Source organism: Orbicella faveolata, unplaced genomic scaffold (genome assembly GCF_042242905.1).
Source record: "Orbicella faveolata isolate gen_17 unplaced genomic scaffold, um_ofav_v1 contig_1, whole genome shotgun sequence".
NCBI classification, from domain to species: Eukaryota; Metazoa; Cnidaria; class Anthozoa; order Scleractinia; family Merulinidae; genus Orbicella; species Orbicella faveolata.
Genome location: NW_028301536.1, coordinates 26,369,119 through 26,392,500, shown reverse-complemented (window position 1 = coordinate 26,392,500; position 23,382 = coordinate 26,369,119). Strand labels below are relative to the sequence as shown.

The following is a 23,382-nucleotide window of genomic DNA, read 5'->3' as shown; positions in this document are numbered from 1 at the left end:
ATGAGCGCACGGTAACATTGCCCGCATTTTTGTACTGCGTCAAGTGTTAAGTTTCTTTAAAGAATACAAAACTCCATTATGTTCCTTATAAAACCTACAAACAATACAAATCAGAATTTCGGGGAAAGCTAAGAGAGGGAGTGCCTTGTCCCTTTTCTTGTTCACAGCTCTGATTCCTTCCATAATTCCTTCCGATAATCCCTTCCATTGCTGTAAGAAGGGGAGCGATAGCTCTGATTTGATTCTGATAACATAGATGACAGGCTTTCCATATGTTGTATCACCGGTAACTTCTCATCACTACTTAAATACTACTACTTAAATTAAATCTTTCGTATTTACAAGAAGTCGCATATCTTCTTTACCAACGTGAAACTAAATAACTTCTACTGTTCATATGTATTTGGCCTGTAGCATCACCACTCGCTCACTTCACTTTGAAACGTTACTTTTTGTTTCCTTTGCCGTTTGACAAGTCAGAAAGGGAGACTGGTTTTACTAAATGGCTCTTTGCACCTGGGAACAGATCTACAGAAACCGCTGAGCGCGTTGGAGCTGTCACCAAAGTACCATCTGCCACATTCTCAGTTGATGCTGATAGCAAAGACGAGGAGGAGGACTTGAGCAAGGTCTTGGATGCCGAGGATCCACTGGCACTACTCGTATCTGGTTGGTAGAGATGTAAAGTAAAAAAGATATAACGTTTCGTGTTGTCCTGAACTGAGCATTAAAGTTTAAGGTTATAACAGACGCTGGCAGTTTTTTGATCGTCGTTCCACTAAATTATATAGTAACGGGATTAGGTCGGAAAGGGGTGAATAAGTTCTAATCAGACCCAAACTAAGGTCCAAAACAGTGAACAGCGAACGATGAATGACCGGCGATGCCTCCCCCACCCCACCCCCCCCCCCCCCCCGCCTCCCACCCTCCAAAAAAGCCCGCACACACAGCCTCTTAAAGTTAGGAGGTATTGCAGCCTGAAAACAGTCCTACGAAAAAAAGCAACTATGTGCTGGTCGTTGTGCGCGAGGCGAAGATTCGCATTCATTTTCTCTCGCGCGCACTTTTGTTCACTTCTCATTAGTGGGCCAATAAGGTGATAAGGAAACTGGAGTCAGTCTCACCTTCAGCTGCCTTTTTCTCGAGTTGAGCAGTGTAATATCCATTATGATCAAGCCTAGCGATAATATTCAACATCTGATGTTCACAGTCTATTGTAGAGTAGTGGCTCAGCTTCTCCAGCAAATCCATCAGGTGTAGAGAAAAATTGCTGTCGAAGTTCTGAATGGTGCGCTCAAAATCCTCGCCACTGATCATTTTGTCCACATGTTCAGAGACAATCTACAAACAAACATGAAAACAACAATAAGATAATGGTTGCGATTATGATGGCAAAGAGAGCTGTAAATTGCAGAAGAAGTGACGAAGAAGGTAAGTTTTTTTTCCTTTTTGCACTCGCCGGGAAAGTTGGTGTTTTGCATAACAGCGTTTCACATTATAGCTTAACGGAACTGGGCTGAAAAAGGTAGGCTCGATTCCGCCGCTCTCTCGAGTCCGGTCTACCGGCTCCTTTCCCGATCAGCGGCTGGTAATCGAGCCTACGAAAAAGGCCATTGTGGGATATTGCAGTTGGCGGAATAACGGCCCAAAGATGGTGTCTTCCGTCAATGTCCCGCTCGTGAAAATTACATAAACAGAAGAGAAAGAAAAGTACTGTGTAACGTTACCGCAGTTGAGAGCTAGTGAGTACCTTAGCAGTTGTTCTCCTCTTCTCTTGTTCTCTGGGTGGCGGGCCTTTCTTATTCATTGGACTCACTCCTGGAGCATCACTCTCTTGTGACTCTACGGTTGTGCTCTGGGTAAACCGCTGACAAAAACAATACAAAGTCACTAAGCTTTTTGTGCGACCTGGTCACATGGTACAAAATCAGCCACGCTAGCACGCAAGTTACACAGTGGATCATCCACAACAAAGCAACTCGCATCAGTCAAGCTTGATTTTCCTGTGTTTTGCGAAACGTGGGCCCATTTAAAAACGTCAGGAGCCAAACAAATTGGGCACCGTAATGATTTCATTTAGCGCTCGGAGCGTAGTCTGCGGTGCAGCCGGACGTGTCACAAAATCCTCTATACCAGCGGTGTCGACTGTCTGTGGCGCAGGCTACCGGAGCTCTTATTTACTTTTGATAACTCAAGAGAGGGCGCTTATTAGAGACGGGGCGCCTGCACCAGATGATTTTGATCCACGTTTTACAAAAAAAGTTTGATGTGAACGAAGAAAATTCAACTTGTCGCCATGGTTACCCAGGCTGGCCCACAAAACAGAGAGTTTGAAGTCTTCTTGGTAATAAGAAAAAAGCACAAATGACATCAATCTTACCTGCATACAATTCGTGAAGGTCACACACACCAACATCAACTTGCTCACAACCTGAGATCAAACAATAAAGCACCTTAGTGTGAAGATGGCTGAACCGTACTAACACAGCTGAACGTTTTCCTCGAGGTATATTGCCTCTCTGAATACCATCTCTCCTTTTAATGTTCACTTTGTTATTTACAAGTAGTATATTAAACAAGTACAACAAAGGCATTTGCATCGAAAAGTTCGAAGCTCGAAAAAGCTGCTCTCCTTTCTCTGCTTCCAACTTTTACCTTTTTTTTCTTCTCAGTAACTGTTTATCGTTCTTATTGTCCAAAAACCAGAAATAGAAAATTCATTACTACCCTTACCTTAAGCAGTTCTAGGTTTGTAAGCATACAGTCCTTCAGGCAACGGTCCAGAAAATCGTTGTGGTTCTCCAGAACACCATCAATATTTGTTACCTGTGTATAAAGAACATAACACGACTAAATGAATAACTGAAATGTTAAAAACTATTACCACAATTTATCTCATCTAAGGAGAAACAAAGATGACTTTAGGCGCAAAAGAACTTCAATTTAAAGTCGTTTTTTAGAGAACTTTCTAAATCACTTGTGAAAGTAATTTTCTAAATTTAGTTTGCTTTTGCCTTTGCTGAACTCTACAACTAGTTCAACTAAACTGTATAATGGGAACTAACCAAGTAGAGCATCTTCTTTTTGATACCATTTTACTAGCCCAGCCGAGCCCAGCCCAGCCCAGCCCAGTCCAGCCTAGTCCAGCCCAGTCCGGCCGAGTTAAAATGTCTAAAATTAAGGAACGCAAGAAGACTCATTTTGAAACAGAGGCAAACGGTCTCTCGGAAACTACCTAACTAAACTTGAAAGTTTCAAATGTAAGTAGCAATCGGTATCTCAGGACTTGGTGCTGCAATATAGCCATACGCAGGCTTTACGTTATAATTTGTATCCGTGTCACCTTGAGTATCCTTTGAACTCAAATGCAGCTTTACTGGATAATTAGTCACGTGTCTCATACCGTTTTGAGGCTTTTCTCCATGATATGCCAGCTGGGTTCCAGGACCTCAAACATCATGTAGTGCTCGTAGGTTTGTACAAAGTGTAGCATCCGCTGACGTAAAGCAAACGCAGCCGCATACCTGACGTCATCACACGAATTTGTATTAGAGAGCGTTATGCTAAATATAACGCTGAGTTAACAGTTAAGTATCCGCTTAAGTGAAGCTGGATAACCTATTATTCAACATTTTTCTTCGATATAATTCATTTGATACAAAAGACCAAACATTTGGAAGATTCGGGATTGGGGTTTTAAAGAATTTGGTTTTTCACTGGGACTAAGTAATTCCTTTGCAAAATAATAACACTCACTTCTACGACGATGGTTGACATTAAGTTTTCACGTTAACCTCTGCTTTCTGCGATATTTCAACATAGCTTTATGGTACAAACGTAAGGATAGAGTTTGAAATTCATATAGTGCGTCTTACCATGGTGAAGAGTTCAACGTAAACTGCTTTGCTCGCTTGTTGCTAACCCAAACACTAAATAATAATCAAAGACAGCAGGCAATAAATCTGACAATCTATAAATTTACACAACATCATTACTGAATGATTGTTAATGATCACCTCACTCAACCCTCTTTGCTCTTCCACAGTCAGCGAAGAACAACACAGAACAGGTTTGAAGAAAATTATAATAACATCAATTGAAAGACTAATACAGTTTATTTCTTACTTGCATAGTTGCCTTTCCACGTGTCTGGCATAAAACAAATGTCTAAACAGCATCTGGTACTTCGTCAAGGCCTTTAAAAACCAGATTTAAGTAATACAGTTCGATTATTATCTTTACACCTGCATCACCCCAACCAGGTATATGAAAGGGATGACAAAAGGGAACTGGGGGTCTTAATATTGGGGTAACACTGCTATGAACTAGCATTCCATCCAGGGCGGAGTAGAAATACCGTTAGCCACTTGATACTACAGTAACTGGAAAAAGCTCCAGACGGTAGTATGGGACACTTGGCTCGATACATTCCTAACAAGAGTAAATTTACTAAGAGCAAGCATCAGATCGTAATTCTTGTCAATCTTCCACAGTCTTAACCATTCTCGTCTCAATATGGCTTATAACTATTTGCTGTTTTTCTTTTTTTGTTGCTTCTATCGATGGGGAATTTATAATTTGAGGTGTCGTTTCATCTGAATGTTGAAATAGCATGCCCCGCCTTCTGACCACCTTTTTATCACAGCAACCTGCTTTGGAACGAAGCTAAGTCAATTATTTTCTTGTTTAAGCAGAAGCCCTTAACATAGCCTCCTCAGTGTTCAGTAGGTATTAAAAAGACTGCATTCAAGCCAAGTAGCCGATCAGGCCGGCGCTTATCTCCGGTTTCCGTAGCAGGAAGGGACCAGGGGAATTTCTACTCTCCCGTGGATGGTATGCTAGTCCATCACAGGGTTACCCCCTAGCATTCAATCCGCCGGTACACATTTAAAATATACACTTCGGAAGAGGGAGGTACTGTGGGAGTCACGTGTCTCACGCAAGAATTATTAACATAGTATTACCTAGGTGGTCATATTAGAAGGATTCTTAAATAAGGAAATAACTGTTTACTTTAACCTAGCCTAACGAAAGTGGCGGCAATAACCAGGTAGTCAAAAGACGGAGTTCTACTAAATGACCAGATCAATTTTTGTGGTCTGTTGGTGGTTGGATCAGCTGGGTTCCATTGTATGTACATCGAAAAATAAGCCCTGATATATCATGACAATGCTCTCTAAAGGCATATTTGTGAAGATACTTGCAAGTTGCAGTTTTCAAGACTAAGAAAGTCAGATGCGTACCTTTTTACTTAAAATTAATGACACGGGCCATTTCACCACGTAATCGAATGAGAATGCTTCAAGTCCTACAAAAGAACAAAACACAGTTGGACCTCTATACAACAGCCCCTATCAGTACCACCCCTTGGGACAAAATAAAAGCGACGGAGGTGGACGGTTTAAGGATGTTTTATGAAGACAAGGATTGGTGCGTGCGTGCATGTTACATTTTAACTGATTATTTTTGTTACAGTGCGACTACCCTAGCCAAGACAAAATTTCCTACAAATTTACCGAATAAAAAGCGTGGAGGTTGACCATAGTTTTCGAACAAATTATCCAAAATGACCACAAATCTGGTTGCCTTTGTAATGTGCAGCTTGATTATATAGATAATTTGTTAGAAAACTGTCGTACAAGCTAACAAAAATACTAACCTGAAATCTGAAGCTCTGTTGGATCTTGATTATAAGCTGTTGCACCTGAAAGAACACAGCGGTAAAATTAAAACAATCTATTGAACCAAAACGAGCTGCACATTCCTTCTACAGTCAATGTTTGGCAAATTAACCACAAAGACCTGGGTAGACTTCTAGAAAATAAAGAAACAATTTAAAATATTCAACACCTACATGTACTTTAAATTGCGGCTTGACCACTTTCCTGTTCACAGTAAGCAAATTTTCTAGCGATACTGTTAACGGTCAGAGTGACGGCGGATATTAATATTAATTTATGTGCAATGGTGGAAGAACAAATCTATCAGTAAAGATGAAATTAAGTTACATTAATGAGTTATTACTCTACCTGGAAGCCCTGTTCTTTCAAGAAGGGGCAATACCGCGAGAACTTTTTTCATAGCTATTGAAGGCATGGCTGTTAGATAGCATAGTTACATGGAAGAAAGGAATTTAATTTGTAATGTTGTTAAATGTATAAGACAAAATAGCAAGAGTTAGCAAATTATATTAGCAAGAAGAAAGCATTCACTTTATTATTACGTTACTTCATGTATCAAGCATTGAGTGGTGTTATATGGACTCGCCAAATTGATGAAGATGTCGAGGAAAAGGTTGTTGTTATTCATCGTGGTAGATGCAATAATAAAGTGTATTATCGTTTGTCTCACGATGTAGTCACTTGAGATGTAGATCGCGACGTTTCGACTGCTTACTGCTAGTCTTCTTCAGGCGATAAGGTCGACTGATTGCACGGTATCATTTATATCACAAAGGTCGGCTGTGATTGGTGCATTTCGATCCTCCTATTGTTCCATTGTTCCGGCGAGTAGCTGTTCCCTCAGTGGTCCGCTGTTGTACCGTTCTCCTGTTGTTGTGTTTCTTGATCGTGGGTATCCATGCTTCAGGAATTTCAATTCCGCTATCCCTGTTGATGTTGTTAGGGTGAAGTCTTATGTGAATAGCTTCCTTGACCCTACGTGTGTACCAGTGAGGATCTCGATCAATAAACTTGACCTCATTCCAGATAGGATAGTGGCCGGTCTCGTGGGTGTGTTCAGAAACGGCGGAGGTCTGGGTACGGGCGAGTCGTATATCCCTGTCGTGTTCTTTGATCCTCTCCTGCATAGATCTCCCTGTTTCCCCGATGTAGACTTTGCCGCACTCACAGGGAATCCTGTAGACAACACCATCTTGTTTAGCCGGGTTGACGGTGTCCTTTGGTCGCACTAAGTGTGACCGAAGTGTCGTGTCGGACTTAAAGACGGTGCGAATGCGTTGTTGTTCTAGGCAGCGGCGGAGAGACTCCGAAACTCCTTGGACATAAGGTAAAACGGCGGTGGATTTAAATTCCGCGACAGGCTCTCTTCTTGGGGTTGTTCGTGCCTTTGTGATCTTCTGTACAAAAGAGGAGGGATATCCGTTAGAAACAAGTACAGATGACAGATGTTTCTTCTCTCCATCGATTACTGATGGTTTGGTCACGAGACGTTTAGCCCGGTCGTACAGACACTTCACAATACCGCGCTTTACTGACTGAGGGTGGTGTGAATCATACGCTAGGTACTGATCAGTATGTGTTGGTTTCCTGTAGACACTGGTGGTAAGGCGGCCATCAGGTTCTCTGTAAACTGACGTGTCGAGAAAGGCGATCTTGTTGTTGTTCTCGATCTCCATGGTGAAACGGATTGATGGTTGTTGACTGTTCAGGTGTTGCAGGAAGACGTCAACTCTATCCCGATCCAAGACGGTGAAAGTATCATCTACGTAGCGTTTCCAGATCTTAGGCTTGTAAGGTGCGGACTCTATTGCTTGTTCTTCAAATATCTCCATGTAGAGATTAGCAATAACCGCGGATACAGGACTCCCCATGGCCGTGCCGTCTCGTTGTTCGTAAATCGATCCGTTGTACTGGAAGTACGTAGATCTTAATACGAAATTCAATGTGCCTGTTGAAGGATGGTGTTGACGGATCTCCTGACTGTGTCTGCTCGCTCCGCATCTAGTGGCCTGACTGCTGACTCAATCTCGGGGATGATCTCGGTGGCTGGGACGCTCGTAGGAGTCACGGCGAAATTTAGACCTTTCTTCAGTAAGGACACCTCAGCTTCGTTAAGGGTCCTGGATGACAAGTTGATAACCCACTTTGTTTTGTCAACAAAAGTTGTAGGAGAAACAGAAGACTAACGGATATCCCTCCTCTTTTGTACAGAAGATCACAAAGGCACGAACAACCCCAAGAAGAGAGCCTGTCGCGGAATTTAAATCCACCGCCGTTTTACCTTATGTCCAAGGAGTTTCGGAGTCTCTCCGCCGCTGCCTAGAACAACAACGCATTCGCACCGTCTTTAAGTCCGACACGACACTTCGGTCACACTTAGTGCGACCAAAGGACACCGTCAACCCGGCTAAACAAGATGGTGTTGTCTACAGGATTCCCTGTGAGTGCGGCAAAGTCTACATCGGGGAAACAGGGAGATCTATGCAGGAGAGGATCAAAGAACACGACAGGGATATACGACTCGCCCGTACCCAGACCTCCGCCGTTTCTGAACACACCCACGAGACCGGCCACTATCCTATCTGGAATGAGGTCAAGTTTATTGATCGAGATCCTCACTGGTACACACGTAGGGTCAAGGAAGCTATTCACATAAGACTTCACCCTAACAACATCAACAGGGATAGCGGAATTGAAATTCCTGAAGCTTGGATACCCACGATCAAGAAACACAACAACAGGAGAACGGTACAACAGCGGACCACTGAGGGAACAGCTACTCGCCGGAACAATGGAACAATAGGAGGATCGAAATGCACCAATCACAGCCGACCTTTGTGATATAAATGATACCGTGCAATCAGTCGACCTTATCGCCTGAAGAAGACTAGCAGTAAGCAGTCGAAACGTCGCGATCTACATCTCAAGTGACTACATCGTGAGACAAACGATAATACACTTTATTATTGATGAAGACGGTAGCAAACACAACTAGTCATAAGTCGTTTGCACATTTGTTTGAAATGTCAGGATACAGTCAGTGGGCATTGTACTCTGTAGTAGTTAACACACGAAAGTACTGACTATATATAGGGAAGGGCTGGTGTTAACCCATCAGCCACAAGTACAATTACTTTAAGTTGATATTCTTCAAGCAGATCATGTTATTCATACAAGCAAGGAATGTTTACAGCATTACAGATTAGTTTATACACTACTAACTTGCAATTTAAAAGCAATCCAAGTTAACAAGTTATCCGCCTTTTGAGCAGTATGGTTACACCAGACGATTGCGATTTGCCACGGAACTCTAAACCAGGGTCAAAGTCAAATTCCCAAACGCCAAATATTCTGTAACTTTGTTGTGAACAACAAGTGGACCTAAAAACCTTGTAAAACTAATCACGTGGCTCAGTTTACAGTCCTTTATGGTTGGTTTGGTTTCCATGGGAGACTCCAACTGCTAACGGTACTTCAAATTAACAAAGTACCACCAACAAATTACCTCTACTGTCATATGCCACAGACAAGATGCGAAACAGTTGAGTGATGAGATCATATGGAAGCAAATCAACTCTGCGAAGAAAACAATTACAGTGAGGTATTTAAGCCAAACAAATCTTCGTTTACATCCTACCAAGCTACCGGACAGGAAAAAGCCATCGGTCCATTGAGTTGAGTCAACCACGGAAAAAAAAAAGGTTTGGGGGGAAATCTGGCAAAGCAACCTTGGAAGTAACTAACATGGGCAACAGTAGTTAGAGATGTACTTTGGATCTAGTGACTAAGCCATAAGATCTTTACCTCAAGTCATCCTTATATGGGTCACTGTTGGCTGTGCTTGTTCGTAAAGCAAGCTCTAACAACGTTTCTAGTCTCGAAGGCATTATATCTGGACAAACACTGAATCAAGGAACAAAATGATGTTTAAAAGCTAGGATGTTAACCTTCTCTGCAAGCTGCCGCTAACGTAGCTGGGCTCATGGGGGGAGAAAGATTGCGTGACAAGCCCAAAGAGCATCTACGTAGGAGGCTATCGCCAATGGAGAATTTTGTCACATAGTTTTGCCCAACATTGCCCAATGGTAGTAAGAAAGTCACAATAGTAAGATGGTAATAAGGCAGCATGCTCTAATTGTAAAAATTAGTAACATTGACTTAAATCATAAGCTGCAAACTAAGTAAGATAATCCAACAAGCAACATTTACAACAATACATTGTAAAAATTTTGTACCTGCTACCAAGCTCCAAACACTAAACATTCTCTCATCTAGTGGAATTATTTCTATTCTACTGACTTTTTTTGATAAAGTAGGCCAGTGAAGCTGACCCTAACAACTAAGATATCACTCACAAATTTAGCAATGTCAGTCCAACATGTCAACTGCCGTTTCTGATTTCTTCAGTTAGAATTTGAGACTAAAATAACTTATTCAAGAACAGCAATATTTCAAGCAAAATGAACAAGAGTGATTTCACATCACAGTGCTATACTTTAGGGAAAGGATACCATCCATGTTTTTCTTCATCTCATCTTCAGCCAGATCCATGAACTGAACAAAGAAATCTCCAAGATCCATGAGAAAGTAATGCTTGATGGACCTGGAGTGAAAATATTCATCAAACATACAGTATATGATGCAGTTCAATGCAATTTAACAACAAAGAGCACCTGTGTTCCCATAGTTGTCAGTAGTGTTTTGACATGTGCATGCATCAGGATTCCATGTGATCGTTGACTAAGATGTGTCAGCAGCCTTCACAGCAATAGCATTTTACAGTGAGCTTTGTTTTGTATGGGAGCACATCTTCAAGCGTTCCCCCTCCCTTCCCTCCCTTTTCCCACTGTTAATTTGCTGTGATGGGTGCCTGTCTCCTCTTCCATGTGGGGGCTCATGGCTCAGTTGCCAGGATTTGCCAGCCATAGGAGCAGTCTTCATCTAGGAGCTGGCTGCCAATGGTGGAAGCTCCGGGATGTCCCAGGCACCCAACCTCCATTTAGCAATGCAGTAGTTAATTATTAATAAATTCATATATCCACAAAGACAATAGAGTATTGCAGCTTTGAGAATTCAGAAAATAAACCTAATACCATACCTTAGTCTAGCCATTAATGCCCGTTCATCCATGAGCAGATCCAACAAGGTCTTGCTAGCATAACTGTAAGCTTTTTCAATTTTTTCCACATATTCTCTCTCATGAAGAGTGTAGATGATCTCATCAGCATTTGGGCACTGCACGTTTTGACCTGCATTTTAAGATCACATCAATTTGTTAGGAAAACAGTCAAACTTCCATATACTATACAAAAACAACTAAAAATACTAAAGTATCAAAAGGATGAAACAACTCTACTAATACTCTTATTAAATGGTCACATTTCTTTATAGGCAGTTCAGTGAAGCCAACTTTTGATGCAATATTACACTGCTCTTTTGAGCCACTCTTGTTTTGCACAGTTTCTTTCTTTTGTTTAATTTATCTTTTTAATGCATTAACATTTCATTAAATAGTAAATAATAAATAGTAAATATAAATTTCAGCCTCCCCAATTAATCCAAACTAAGTCGCACACAAGCTAGAATAGTTAATCTACACGGTGTATAGTTGACAAATGAAAGAGAGCTAAGAGTTTAAGGGGGAAGATTTTGCTGTCGAAGGAGTTAAAAAATTTGGGTTGCTGGAAAAAACAAAGAGAAAATTTCATATCGTGAAGCACAGAGTTATGCTAGATTGGAAGAACCATGTTTAGCTGCTTTCCCTCAGGAGCCTCAGGAGGGGAGGCATGGAAACAGAGAGCATGGAGAAAGAAAATGTATTCATGAGTGAATCAATTACTGTTTCATGGTTCAACTTCTGCACACAGAAAACAGACAATCCCAAAAGAAGGACACCTCTTGGAAGTGTCACTTTGCCATAATCACCACCACATACAAACACTTCACTTCTAAGACACCTCCCATAATTGTGCTAACAATGAATTCTGTAGAACATTCTGTCAATTGTCCCAAACTTACCACACTGCCGAATAACATTCAAGTACTTTCCTGTGCTGAGAATCTTGTGTGCAACCTAGCAAATTGATCAATCGGAGAAACTGAGAAATTGCCGTGAAAACGTAGATCGTACTCAGTCATCCTGAAGATATCTTACAACAATAACAAATTGAGATTATATTGTTACCTTCTCTAAAAACACAGGAATGTTCTCTCTGACAACTGTATATCGTTGTTCCCAGTAGGTACGAAAAGTTAAAGAAAACATCAGCAACAAGCATTGCAAAATAAACTGTTCATTCAGTTCTTACTAATTGCTATGCATTTTAACATAACTTATTCTTTGAAATTGGCTCTGTATACATGTGCAAAAAAATATAAATATGCTTTATTATGAGCTTGATGATTGAATCACATCTTTCTGATGCTGTACAAATATTAGGAATTTAGTTTTTCTAAAATCTGTAAATGTAAATATTTATTTCATAATCATCTTTTCTGACTTTCAAAGGATATGCATCATTGTAATCTTCAGTGACTTTTTCCTTTTGAACAGAGCCATGCTCTGCCACAAGGAACTGAAAGAAAAATGCACATGAAACATTTTTGTCAGCAGTAACAACAAAAGAAGAACTTAAAGGAGATCAGTCACGGTATTTTGAGTTATTTTGGCCACATAAAAAACTACCTTTAAATGGTAGGAAACCTGAAAATAACAGTTCAATAAGATAAAAAAAAAACACCAAAGAGCTAATAATAAACCATAATGGAACAAGGATGGCTAAGGATGGAGAAGATTGACACGGATTACAAACGACGAATTTGAAAAATTGAGGCTAAACTTTTTAATATGCGCAAACCGTGACTGAGTTCCTTCAATATACATCGTTAGTTGTAACTCATTACATGTACCTCAGAATATGGATCACTGATAATTCCTTTGTAAATCCACTGTTCAAGAATATCAAAATACGGAACACAAGCCTGCAACAGGATAATGACGGATAGGTAGTAAGAGGTAAAAATTATTTGTGCATATGTACACATGTTTCTCTTCACGGCTTCCTAAGGACCAAGAACTGGACGCTATGGCATGGTATAAAAAAGGCTTGTTGCCGAGAAAATGTACAAGTGACTCATGGGATATTCCATAGTATACCACTCAAACGTGTTGCACAACTACACAGTATGAATATGTCCATACACACTTCCTATCCCATCTCACTTTTGTAAGACCTGAAATTATACATGTATTAACATTACTGAATGATATAACCGCAACAGACAACATGTAGCTTGTCATACTTACAGCCTGTGTGAGGAACAAACAAAGGTCTTGTGATTTATTGTCCCTATGTGAAGTATTCAAAGACTGATATCAATTCAACACAGCATCATTAATTTTGTCACGTAACAATAATGGAAATAGCTCTGGTTCTCACAAGCAAGCTTCCTTTTATCCTGTATCAATTTTATAAAGGAGTTTCTATATTTCAGAACTTTGATCAAAGATCAAGGCATGTCAGTTATTTGGCACTTTGAGAGTAGAACAGCAGAAAAATTAATGCTATGATCGTTATACGAGTATGAAGACTGGTGATTAAGGATCTTGAATAAATTAATTCCTACCCTGTGTATCCCACAGTCTTTTCATGTAACAATGTCAGTACAGCACCTCCTTTACAGCTTCCCTAAAAAAGAAAATGATCTGGTAAGGTTAAAATTACAGGATAAAAGCTAACACAAATTGACAGAGGATGAAACAAACCCCAGTCTGTGTTTACACCTACTGGCCCACCAGGCAAAGGCTTCTCTCTGATTTTCATAGCCACTAGAGGGCAGCTAGAAGTATTTGTACCCCCCCCCCCCCTGGATGGGATGCTAGTCCATCCAAGTTTTAACCGTCCAAACTTTTACCAGCCCCCTCCCCCTCCACCTCTCACACACACACATTAAATTTAAATGCCTAGCAGAGAGAAGCACTGTGGGAGTAAAGAGTCTTGGCAAAGAACACAACACAACAACCCTTGGGTAAGAGTTCAAACCCACACTGCCTGATCCAGAGGCACTAATCACTAGGCTACTATACACTGTACCTCCCACAATAATAAACAACGTACATGCCATTTAGCACTCCACTTAGGTTAATTACCTTATCAATTGCCACTGCTATGGATGACAATATCTCCATTGTTCTCATACATGGCTGGATGTAAAACCACAACTTTTGTAGTGACAGCTGTCCCTGAAACAATTTAATTGCAAAAAGGGTGATACGGTGCACACTTAAACTCAAACTGGCCGATCATTGGTGATTCCTGACTGAAAAACTCTGGATTTCAAGTTCAATACCCAAATCACATTGCCATGCAACATGTACCATCTCACTGCCATATACTAATTTTATTCGAAAGTAATATTTATACCTTATCATAACTTTTTGGTTTACTTAGGCAGCTTATCAGGCAAGTTTGGTTAAGCCATGGTTCATACTGTATTTTCATAAGACATACAAGTAGTGAAGCCAAAATATCCATGGGGAGACCAAACAGGTCTGATATACTGCCCAGCCATGCCAACAAAGATAGAATTACTATCAAAAAGTATTTTCCGTACCCAATTTCAGCCAAGTGACCATGATATAGTAGCCATATAAGGTCAGTGACTTGATTATCACAGGATATCTATTCAGTACAGTAGACATGGCTTCCTATTGGCTAATTGCAAATTTGGGTATGGTAAATTCTACTAAGGAGGCAGCGTGGCTGAGTGGTCAGCATGTCGGACTCGCAATCCAGTGGCCCCAGGTTCAAGTCCCACTCTGACCACTACCTGGATTTGTTTCTCAGTAGCCCCGAGTTCAAATCCTCGACCACGCTTGTAAATAGCCAACTGGTTTGCCTCCAGCCAGTTAGGATTCTTAACAATGTTACGTTCAATTTGAATTACTTGTTTCAGTTGTTTGCTTGGCCCCACTAGTACTCGTGCTATAAACATTGCTGAGGGTACAGGTAAGTAAAGGTTATATATACATAGTGTGGTACTTAGATATAGAGGATATTACACGGTGGCGAGAAGATATGAATTTTATGTTCGAGTGGCAAGAACAATATCTCACGAGTGAGCGAAGCGAATGAGTGAGATATTGTTCTTGCCACGAGAACATAAAATTCATATCTTCTCGCCACCGTGTAATGTTCTTTTTATTATATGGAGAAACCAATTCAACAAAAGCAAAAGGCGGGAATCGTGACTTCATTGAACGATACGACACTCACAAAGGTGACATACGGAAAATACGCCACTCGGGTCCCGGATGAAGTGGCGTATGGAATCTACGAGTGGTTTAGTTCCCAGTAAAACACTCTTCTCCATATAATAAAATATAATATTATATCACTGGTGTGTTTTTCTTAGGCAAAACACATCTGAGTGCTCCATTCTTTTTGATAGGTAAATTTGTACTTACTAATCTAAACTGATGTTCCAGTTGTGCTACAAGAATGAGGTATTCCTTAAAAGAAACAGCATCATTTATTTGATAACTTAATATAGTCACTTGCATACTATACAGTACACCCACTGATAATGTTTCTTGTCATTCTAAGATCTCTTCCAGGGAAAATGACTTTTCAGTAGGATTGTCAGTTACATAAAATCTACTATGATAATCACAATCAAAATTTAAAAAATATATTGAGCACTTGACGGAATGCTAAGTTGTAATAAGCAAGAATATGAAAACCATAAAGACTGATAGTTTAGATCTGATAGGATCCTTAAAGTTTCTATACGTCCAACAGGGTTTTTGTGGTTTTGGTATCTCTATAACATCTAAAAATGTATTCAAACCAAAAAAAATTAATTCTGGTGCTTTTTTGCCCTGAAATCAAGCTTTAAATTTCCCACTTCGACCACGCCCAATGAAGTTGACTGCATAATGAAAGGTTGGTGATGAATGATGTCACTTCAGGAACGTCTCAAAGCTTCATGTTTTTATTTTGCTTGATTGACAACGCGCATTGTTTCACCAACTTCGGTTTGTTTGCTTTTTGTCGACAAAAACTCCTAACCACTACTGAAACAATAGCGACCTGAACTAGCAGGATTTGGCAATTCCTGGCTTGATGTCACGACCCATTCAGAAACCCAGACTCTTTTTTTGCACTGACTCACGGTCAACTTCATTGGGCGTGGATGAAGCGGGAACTTTGAAGTTAGATCTTTGGGTGTTAAAATGTCGGAATCCAATATTTTTTCTTAGAATACCTTCTTACACATTATAAAGATACCAAAACAGCATAAACCCCTGTTGGCTGTATAGACACTTTAAGGACATTCGCGCTAACTGTTTCTGCGCATCCTTACTGTGCACGCAAATTCACATACCACGTCATGCATGGGCGCGTGCGCTAAGTAATAAAATGAACAGTGATAGGGCAGATGGCCATTGCTATAGCTTTGCCTGGATTTAATGATCTTCGACGTTCGGTGACCCCTATTTTTCTTTCCAGAAACAGATTTTATTTACAATTATCGCCACATTGTCCAAATTGAACAAAAAATCAATGTGGGAAGTTAAAAAAATTTCAAGATTTCTGTCCCCGGAACATCGAATCCTGCCATTTTGCGGCTACAAGGCGTGTGAAACTATGGTCACTAAATGCCAGTTAACTAGATTTACTAAATAGGTCCACTTAAACAATATTTAGCAGAGAACATTTCACTTCAAACTTCTAATTGCAATATTTTTGGGCTTACAGACACTGTGACCTTACTCATTAACGAAGCCCAATTTTTTCAGATTTGCGGTGTTCTTCCAGGCATGTTGTCTCCAAAACAAAGTCAGTGACCCCCCATTTTTTTTTTTTACATTGCTGACATAACTAACTCATCATCCCACAGTGGTAAAAGTCTAAGAAAAAAAAATCAGTGTTGGAAAATTTTCGCACAAACGTCCTTAAACCAAGTTTTACTGAATACTTGGTTTAAGTGTACACACTAACGTTCAGATTAAAAGAAAAGTGAGCAGATAACCTTCAATAATGTCCTCATTGCTGCACACAAGGCATGGTTAACAAGGCCATGTTCAAAAGATGATTTAGCTGCAAAAGATGAAAAAAGTGTAAAATTGCATTAAGATTTTATGATAACTTTATTTAAGCAATAATAGAAAAATAACCTTCCGTAAAGGGATTTCTGTAATACAAACAGTTCACACATTCTCTGAGAGAAGTGTGATATTTGACATGGAGAAAGACAGTCAATGTAGGAAGAAGGCTGGTAGGATATAACAAGTCAGAGTCACCGGCACAGAAAGGGCAGAATAAAGCCCCCAAAAAGGCCTTATACATGTACGACTTATGATTTACAGAACAAGAATGATTACGTCAGCATGATGATGAAATTAAAAGTAATTTTACACACCGTTTCCGTTTTAACTACATGTACTTAACTTCCTAAGTCAGTTTTGACTATATACCTCAATTTATATCAACATACAAAATCTATTTAGACTAGATGATTTCAGCAAAAAGTCAAAGTTGTTAAATTTGAACGGCATGCTTCCACAGAAACTTCTCCAACTGTCAGTTGTAACTGACAATGACACAAATTTCAGCCAAAAACAGTTTTGCTCTTAAAGCAAATGTTGGGTGAAAAAATTGTATAAATTAATAAACAACTGTGAAAAAAATGCATGACCTTTTTCTGACAAGTATTACATACTACCTTTATAACAATCTATTATTAATAAATAAATTATTTCTAATAAAAACACATGATTCTGTACCTTCCATGAATCTACAGATAGTTGAATAGTGAGAACATACTGGTAGGATCCTTTGCACCAGTTCCAATAATGATATTTCTGAAGAATACAGTTTCCAATCAGTAATGCAAAGAAAGAAATTTCAAAGTTTGCTCATAAGGAGTACTAGTGATATAGTATGCTGGTTGGTGAACAGATGGGCATGACTAGGATTGAAACTACACAACAGCTTTGCAACGCTTTCGACTGGTGTACCATGAAATATTTCACTAGTCACTTCAATCTATTTTGTCCACATACACAAAAGCTATAAGGCAAGTGTGTAGGGTAACCGGTTGTTTCACCAAATAACCAGTTTGCCCAATGTCAGTTCAACCGGGCTATAAGTCTGTTTGCCTGGAATGAAAGTATGAAGAAGGAGAAAAAGACAACATTGTGGGCATTATGAAATAAAATTACACAAAACCTGTGTATTTCTCGTTCTTTAATCCATTGACCACAGAGCTAACAGCCCGGGAGAACCTATTTACAGTCTGGGCCAACTGTTATCTGGCGAACTGGCTTCCAGGCGAAATGAGCACAATAGCAGTTTCCACGGTTAATTTCTCTCATCTGCATTACAATGTAATCCAACATGGATGCGACACAATTTTGGGCTAAAACTACAAAATAGCCCGAAATTGCCTCACATACATGCTAGATTTTATTGTAATGCAAATGAGCAAAGTTAACTGTGAAAAGGGCTATTCGTGCGTATTATACCAAGAAAATACAAGTGACAGGTTGGATCATCCATGTGGTTAACACAATCAATGCAGTGCATGATGGGAAGATTGGGTTTGATACTGCCAAGTACACAACAGCTTTCCTGTATTCCAATTGGCTGTATATTTGCTATGGCATGGTATAAATGACTGTGTATCACTTTCACAATCGCATGACTGTCACTGACCAAACATGAGACACAAGAGCTCTCTTTTTAGAGTGAAAAACAGAACAGAGTCTGGTAAACCTTGGATTATGATTTAGTTAAGTTACTGTCCATAGGTACACAGCCTGGGCTGAAAAACTGACAGTTACCAGGTCATCTAACACTAGTGGCAATTTAAAATAAACCAGGATGGCCACTGTAAAATGGTTTGATTACTTGATACAAGACTAGAACAGAGTTACATGTACAATGTACTGTGGAGTAAACAAGTAGTTTAATTCAATGGACTACATTTCACTTCCCCAATTTCATTTCATTGTGGATTTCAGAGAACTATTTGCTCAGAAGTGGAAAATTCTGAGCAGATTTGAATAGTTTGACAAGGTGAATATAAGATCCATCCACAAATTTGAAGACTCCAGCCTCACTCAGAGTACTTTTTGTGATACAACAGTTTTAACATTACACTCTAAAGAAAATTGAAGACCTCTTTTTTATCCTGGGTCACTAAGACTGAAAGAAACTGGCCACCACCAAATGCTGAAGTATTTTTTTTGTTAAATAAATTGAGCCCTGGCACACGGTCTAAGCAAGAACCACATTACCTAGTGTCTTGTCAATGGTGAAACTCCTTGCACTAAACTTGTCCTTGAGAGGTTTGACAAGCAGGTATTTTCCCTCTACACCCTTTAACAAATAGCAATATGAGGACATTTATGATATTATTATTACTATTATTGTTATTAATATATTAAATCATATTACATGTAAATTGCCAAACACAAACCATACCACCCAAATTTTCTATATTAAAAACCTCTTTACAAAAGGGTGGTCCTTTCTAACAAGCAATCCAGTTAGAGTGCCAAAAATCATTAGATAATAATTAAACTACACGGCTGCAAGTTTGTGAGGAGGCAGTATATAGGTTGAATACAGCTATCATCCAATGCTCTTTGGTGAGTCCCTAGATTGATTACTTAAGGAAAAAAAAACTCCTTACATGTGATGAACACTACCAACAACTCTCACCATCATAAGAAATAAGAGATCTTCAACTATAGCTAGCTCCTGCATTGGTAGAGGCAATGTTCCAATCGATACAGGCTGTGAAAGAACCATAAACACAAATATCAGGACAGGACATGTAGTTAGTTTCAACTGAAGTGAAATTTTTCAAATGAGTTAACTTTTTTTCACTTTTTTGATGGTTCTTAAAAAGAACAACATACACACCACCCAACCTCAGTTCCTAATCCTACCCCACCCTCCCGGGATCCCAAATCAATCCCCGTAACCCATGCCCTAATCCCCCCTCCCCCCCCCCCCCCCCCACGATTTTTTTCTGGATTTTGTACTCACCTACAAGTAGATTTGAACACCAACACCTAATCTCCAACTTTGTAGTCCTTCTTCATCACCACTAGTCATGGATCAATCATTGCAAATTTGCTCATATTTGTTTGTCTAATAAGTTACTGGTCCCAGACGCACCCTTCCCATTTGACACAAATTAACCTAAGTTGAAATCATTCTGAGCTACAGACCAAATTGACCAACAACATCTATGTGAACAGCATTCTTTAGGATAATAACAGAAAAACAAACAACAATGTGCTGCATACTCACTGTCGTGGAATGACTGATGCCTGGCCCAGAAACATAATCTCTGCTTAAGTAAGGCCGCTCACTGACCCAGGATGGTGTCGGTGGTAAATTCCCTAGGAAATAGAAATAAAATCATTATTTAATTTTAATTACTACTGACATTGTAATTACTAAATCAGCATCACATCACTCTACTCTCACATTTACCAATATAGCACATAACGTTCATCCAACATACCAGTTCTCCTGGCTTGTTTCTCTCTTAAAGCCTTCAGTACAGCTTCAGGTGAAGAACCTGATTGACTGGCACTACTTGTTACAGAGGCAAGTTTGGTACGAAGCTAAGGTGAACAAAAAATTATATACAGTCCAGACCCAGCTTACACACAGACACAAATTGTGATCGATATGTGACCACATCCTGTGACAAACCATAAGTAAAGCTGTCATTATTTTTGCCTAACCATGACAAAGAACAACTATGAGTATACATGTGCACTTTTCATGATAACTCTGATCTTCTCTTATTTACCACTTCTAAAACACAAAATCTTTCAAGGCAATATGAACGAACTGTATGTTACTCAGCTACAGTGTATTTCCTCTTAATGTTATATCATAACATAATGGTGTAATAGAAAGCACCTTGAAACTTACCTCATTAACCTCAGTTTGGGACATGGTGCCAGATGCAGGCACACCATCTAGTATAGCCTCAGTTGCTGCCATAGCATTTGACTTGGCTCCAGCAGAAACAGCTCCCAGACGTGCCTTGGAACGTTCCTTGGAGTTCTTTTCAAGGAAAGTCAACATCTGGAAGAGAGTAATTTTGGGAAAATGAGGACATACTACCATGGTTTTCAAATGGTGACTATATCAAGAAATTGTTTCATAATGTCAAACCTGTTTATCCTCAGCCAGTCGTGACAGCATATAAACCAATGGATCAAGTTCTCTAACACTGAAAACAAAGATCAACACAAACTTATCTTAATGTTGTTAATATAGGAGAGGTGTAATGAACCTGAGCAATGCACTGTGAAGCTTGTCTCAAGATTATGCTGAAAGTTTCTCTTTTCATGTCTACATCCACATGGCTATCAATTTGTTGGCACATCACAAGTGGCGCAGTTCTGTTTTTTATGCATACGCACATGCTCTGTGCTGTAAATTTATTTTTGGTCTACATTATTTTTAAAAACCAGTTTGATAATAACATGATAATAAACTGTCACAAGTAGCAAACATGGCTGTAAGTTGTAAAAAACAGCCACCTTTATAACAGTACAAATCAATGATTGTACTCACTTTTTAGACTTCAGTTCATCATATTTTTTCAAAAAGTCCCTTGGCATAGTACTAGTTTCAGCAATCTTCTTTTTAGCTGCATGGGTTGAAACCTGAGAACAAAAGATACACATTAAGAGACAGCTAGATAGCTGATGTTGAGCATTAGCCCTTCATTAGAACACAACACCTGCAGTCTCATAAGCTAGACAAATGTCACCATCCACTAATATCTTTACAGCATACCTGGGTTGTCACATAAGGTGTCAAGTTCTTGGTTAACATCTCAGCATAAACTTCAGGACCATCCCCAGAACTAGCACTGTGTGAGGCAAAATTTATTACTTTGTATATTGCATAGACCCTGATTCCTTCCTTGCAACAATAATAGCCTGTGGGAATAAGACTTTACCATATTTTGGCTACACTAGAACTAGGACGAGCGAAGTGATGCTCGGCAGCAAACCCCAAGATTTTGAAAAACCTCCTTGCTCAAAAAGAAGGCTTCTGATTGGTGCAGCATGGTAATGCCACTTGATGAGTATAGCACATTCACAAGAATAGTGTTCAAGCATGGCTTGCAAGAAGGAGAAGGAGAAAGATGACAAACAAGATTTTTTGAATTGTGCTAGTCTCAGCAAAGTATTATTGGAGTTAAAGGCAGCAGGATCTGCTTTTACTCTGAGACAGAACAATGTCCTTATATGTAACAAAGTGCTTGTGTCCTCCTCTTGAGGGTAACAGCTGTATGATAGATTAACTGCTGGATCTAACAAGCTCTAAAATTTGTTCAGCTGTCTTAATATTGTTAACTTGTGTGCAGAAAAAGGGCAAGGAGTAGGCTTTGGCAGTATTATGTGGTGACTTTGCTATGCTTTTTAAGTCGCTTTGATGCCCAGTTAATGTGAATCTGAATTTCAGCAGTCAGTGATTTAAGTCAGGCCAGAAGAAAAATAAAATTTAGTGTACAATAAATTTCTCAGTTCTCTGCTTGTTTACATTATAGTCATGAGTTTTCTTTGCACCAGAGTGGAGAATTTTGATACTTTTTACCAACTATGTTGTCCCTAGAATAGGGTTTTTTTCTTTTTAGAAAATGTCAAAATCCCGCACGCCCCCCCCCCCCCTAACTCGGGCTTAACATTGATCATGATGGGTGCATAAACTGTACAAATTGAAAAATTACAAATTTGGCAGGAAATGAATTTCCACTAAGAAACCTGTAACTTCTTAAGTTCGGAAGTCACAAGATAATATCTTGCCTTTGAACACTCAAGGTATCACCGAATTATGGTTCGTCATGGTTGTTTACTTCTTGAGAGCTTCCCTAGTTTGAATTTGAAACCATAACGCTGCATATATACATGTAAGCTTAGCCTAAAGATTCGGTTGCCCAAAGAGGGTTTTTACCTAACAAAGTCGCGTAACTCACCCCAACAAGCCCAAAAGCTCCGAGACGTGATGATGTATCCTGAATTCGCTCATTTTCACTTCCCTAATGAAAAGAAACTAAAACCTTTTCATGATAGAAAACAGAAAACTCAATATATTATCCACGTCAATATCCACATAGCCATCACATATTGCCGCCATTTTTAATTTGATTGGTGACCACCGCTGACCGTAACAATGTAGATGAAGCAGTCGACGGTCTAAACAGAGCCCTCTCAGAGATTTCGCTCTGGTGCAGAAACAACAAATTAACTATACACGCTGGGAAGTCTGAGAATATGATCATATCCCATACAGCCTTCTATGGCCCGCTAAGACCCATTAAACTAGGAGATAAGATCCTGAATGTTGTTTCCGAAACAAGATGTCTGGGGATCATTATTGACTCCCAGCTCTCTTGGAACAGTCGCACAGAACACCTCTGCAAATCTTTTGCAAAGAAAGTAAGACAGTTTAAAAGATTTAAATACCTCCCAACAAGCACACTAGAAACAATTTACTTCAGCAGCATTGTCCCTACTATCACTTACTGTAGCTTAGTTTGGGGCACTAGCACACCATCTCTCATGAACGAGCTTGAACACATTCATGCAAGGGCAGCTAAACTCATCCACAGTCTACCACGGGACATACCAGATATCAAGACGCCCTAGAAA

General features: G+C 39.6%; 1 protein-coding gene across 1 annotated transcript in view; it reads right to left on the bottom strand.

Moving 5' to 3' along the window:
* The window catches only part of LOC110043637 (gamma-tubulin complex component 2-like), a 23,794-nt gene extending 420 nt beyond the window's left edge, over positions 1-23,374 (bottom strand). The window contains exons 1-34 of the mRNA XM_089297891.1: positions 23,257-23,374; positions 22,707-22,769; positions 21,521-21,596; positions 21,296-21,387; positions 20,891-20,948; positions 20,645-20,800; positions 20,226-20,328; positions 20,009-20,100; positions 19,412-19,486; positions 18,985-19,066; positions 17,470-17,547; positions 16,716-16,783; positions 15,148-15,192; positions 13,831-13,923; positions 13,308-13,369; positions 12,988-13,030; positions 12,591-12,662; positions 12,196-12,256; positions 11,866-11,924; positions 11,700-11,754; positions 10,780-10,930; positions 10,193-10,284; positions 9,486-9,573; positions 9,187-9,257; positions 5,660-5,704; positions 5,244-5,308; positions 4,126-4,196; positions 3,876-3,929; positions 3,404-3,524; positions 2,734-2,826; positions 2,381-2,431; positions 1,751-1,867; positions 1,125-1,341; positions 1-666 (exon numbers count right to left, since the gene is read on the bottom strand). The exon at positions 1-666 is cut by the window's left edge and continues 420 nt beyond it. Coding sequence (XP_089154017.1) covers positions 446-666; positions 1,125-1,341; positions 1,751-1,867; positions 2,381-2,431; positions 2,734-2,826; positions 3,404-3,524; positions 3,876-3,929; positions 4,126-4,196; positions 5,244-5,308; positions 5,660-5,704; positions 9,187-9,257; positions 9,486-9,573; positions 10,193-10,284; positions 10,780-10,930; positions 11,700-11,754; positions 11,866-11,924; positions 12,196-12,256; positions 12,591-12,662; positions 12,988-13,030; positions 13,308-13,369; positions 13,831-13,923; positions 15,148-15,192; positions 16,716-16,783; positions 17,470-17,547; positions 18,985-19,066; positions 19,412-19,486; positions 20,009-20,100; positions 20,226-20,328; positions 20,645-20,800; positions 20,891-20,948; positions 21,296-21,387; positions 21,521-21,596; positions 22,707-22,769; positions 23,257-23,312 — 2,946 coding nt within the window. The 5' untranslated portion in view covers positions 23,313-23,374 and the 3' untranslated portion in view covers positions 1-445. The remainder of the gene's footprint in view (positions 667-1,124; positions 1,342-1,750; positions 1,868-2,380; positions 2,432-2,733; positions 2,827-3,403; positions 3,525-3,875; positions 3,930-4,125; positions 4,197-5,243; positions 5,309-5,659; positions 5,705-9,186; positions 9,258-9,485; positions 9,574-10,192; positions 10,285-10,779; positions 10,931-11,699; positions 11,755-11,865; positions 11,925-12,195; positions 12,257-12,590; positions 12,663-12,987; positions 13,031-13,307; positions 13,370-13,830; positions 13,924-15,147; positions 15,193-16,715; positions 16,784-17,469; positions 17,548-18,984; positions 19,067-19,411; positions 19,487-20,008; positions 20,101-20,225; positions 20,329-20,644; positions 20,801-20,890; positions 20,949-21,295; positions 21,388-21,520; positions 21,597-22,706; positions 22,770-23,256) is intronic.
* Between the last annotated feature and the right edge of the window lie 8 nt (positions 23,375-23,382).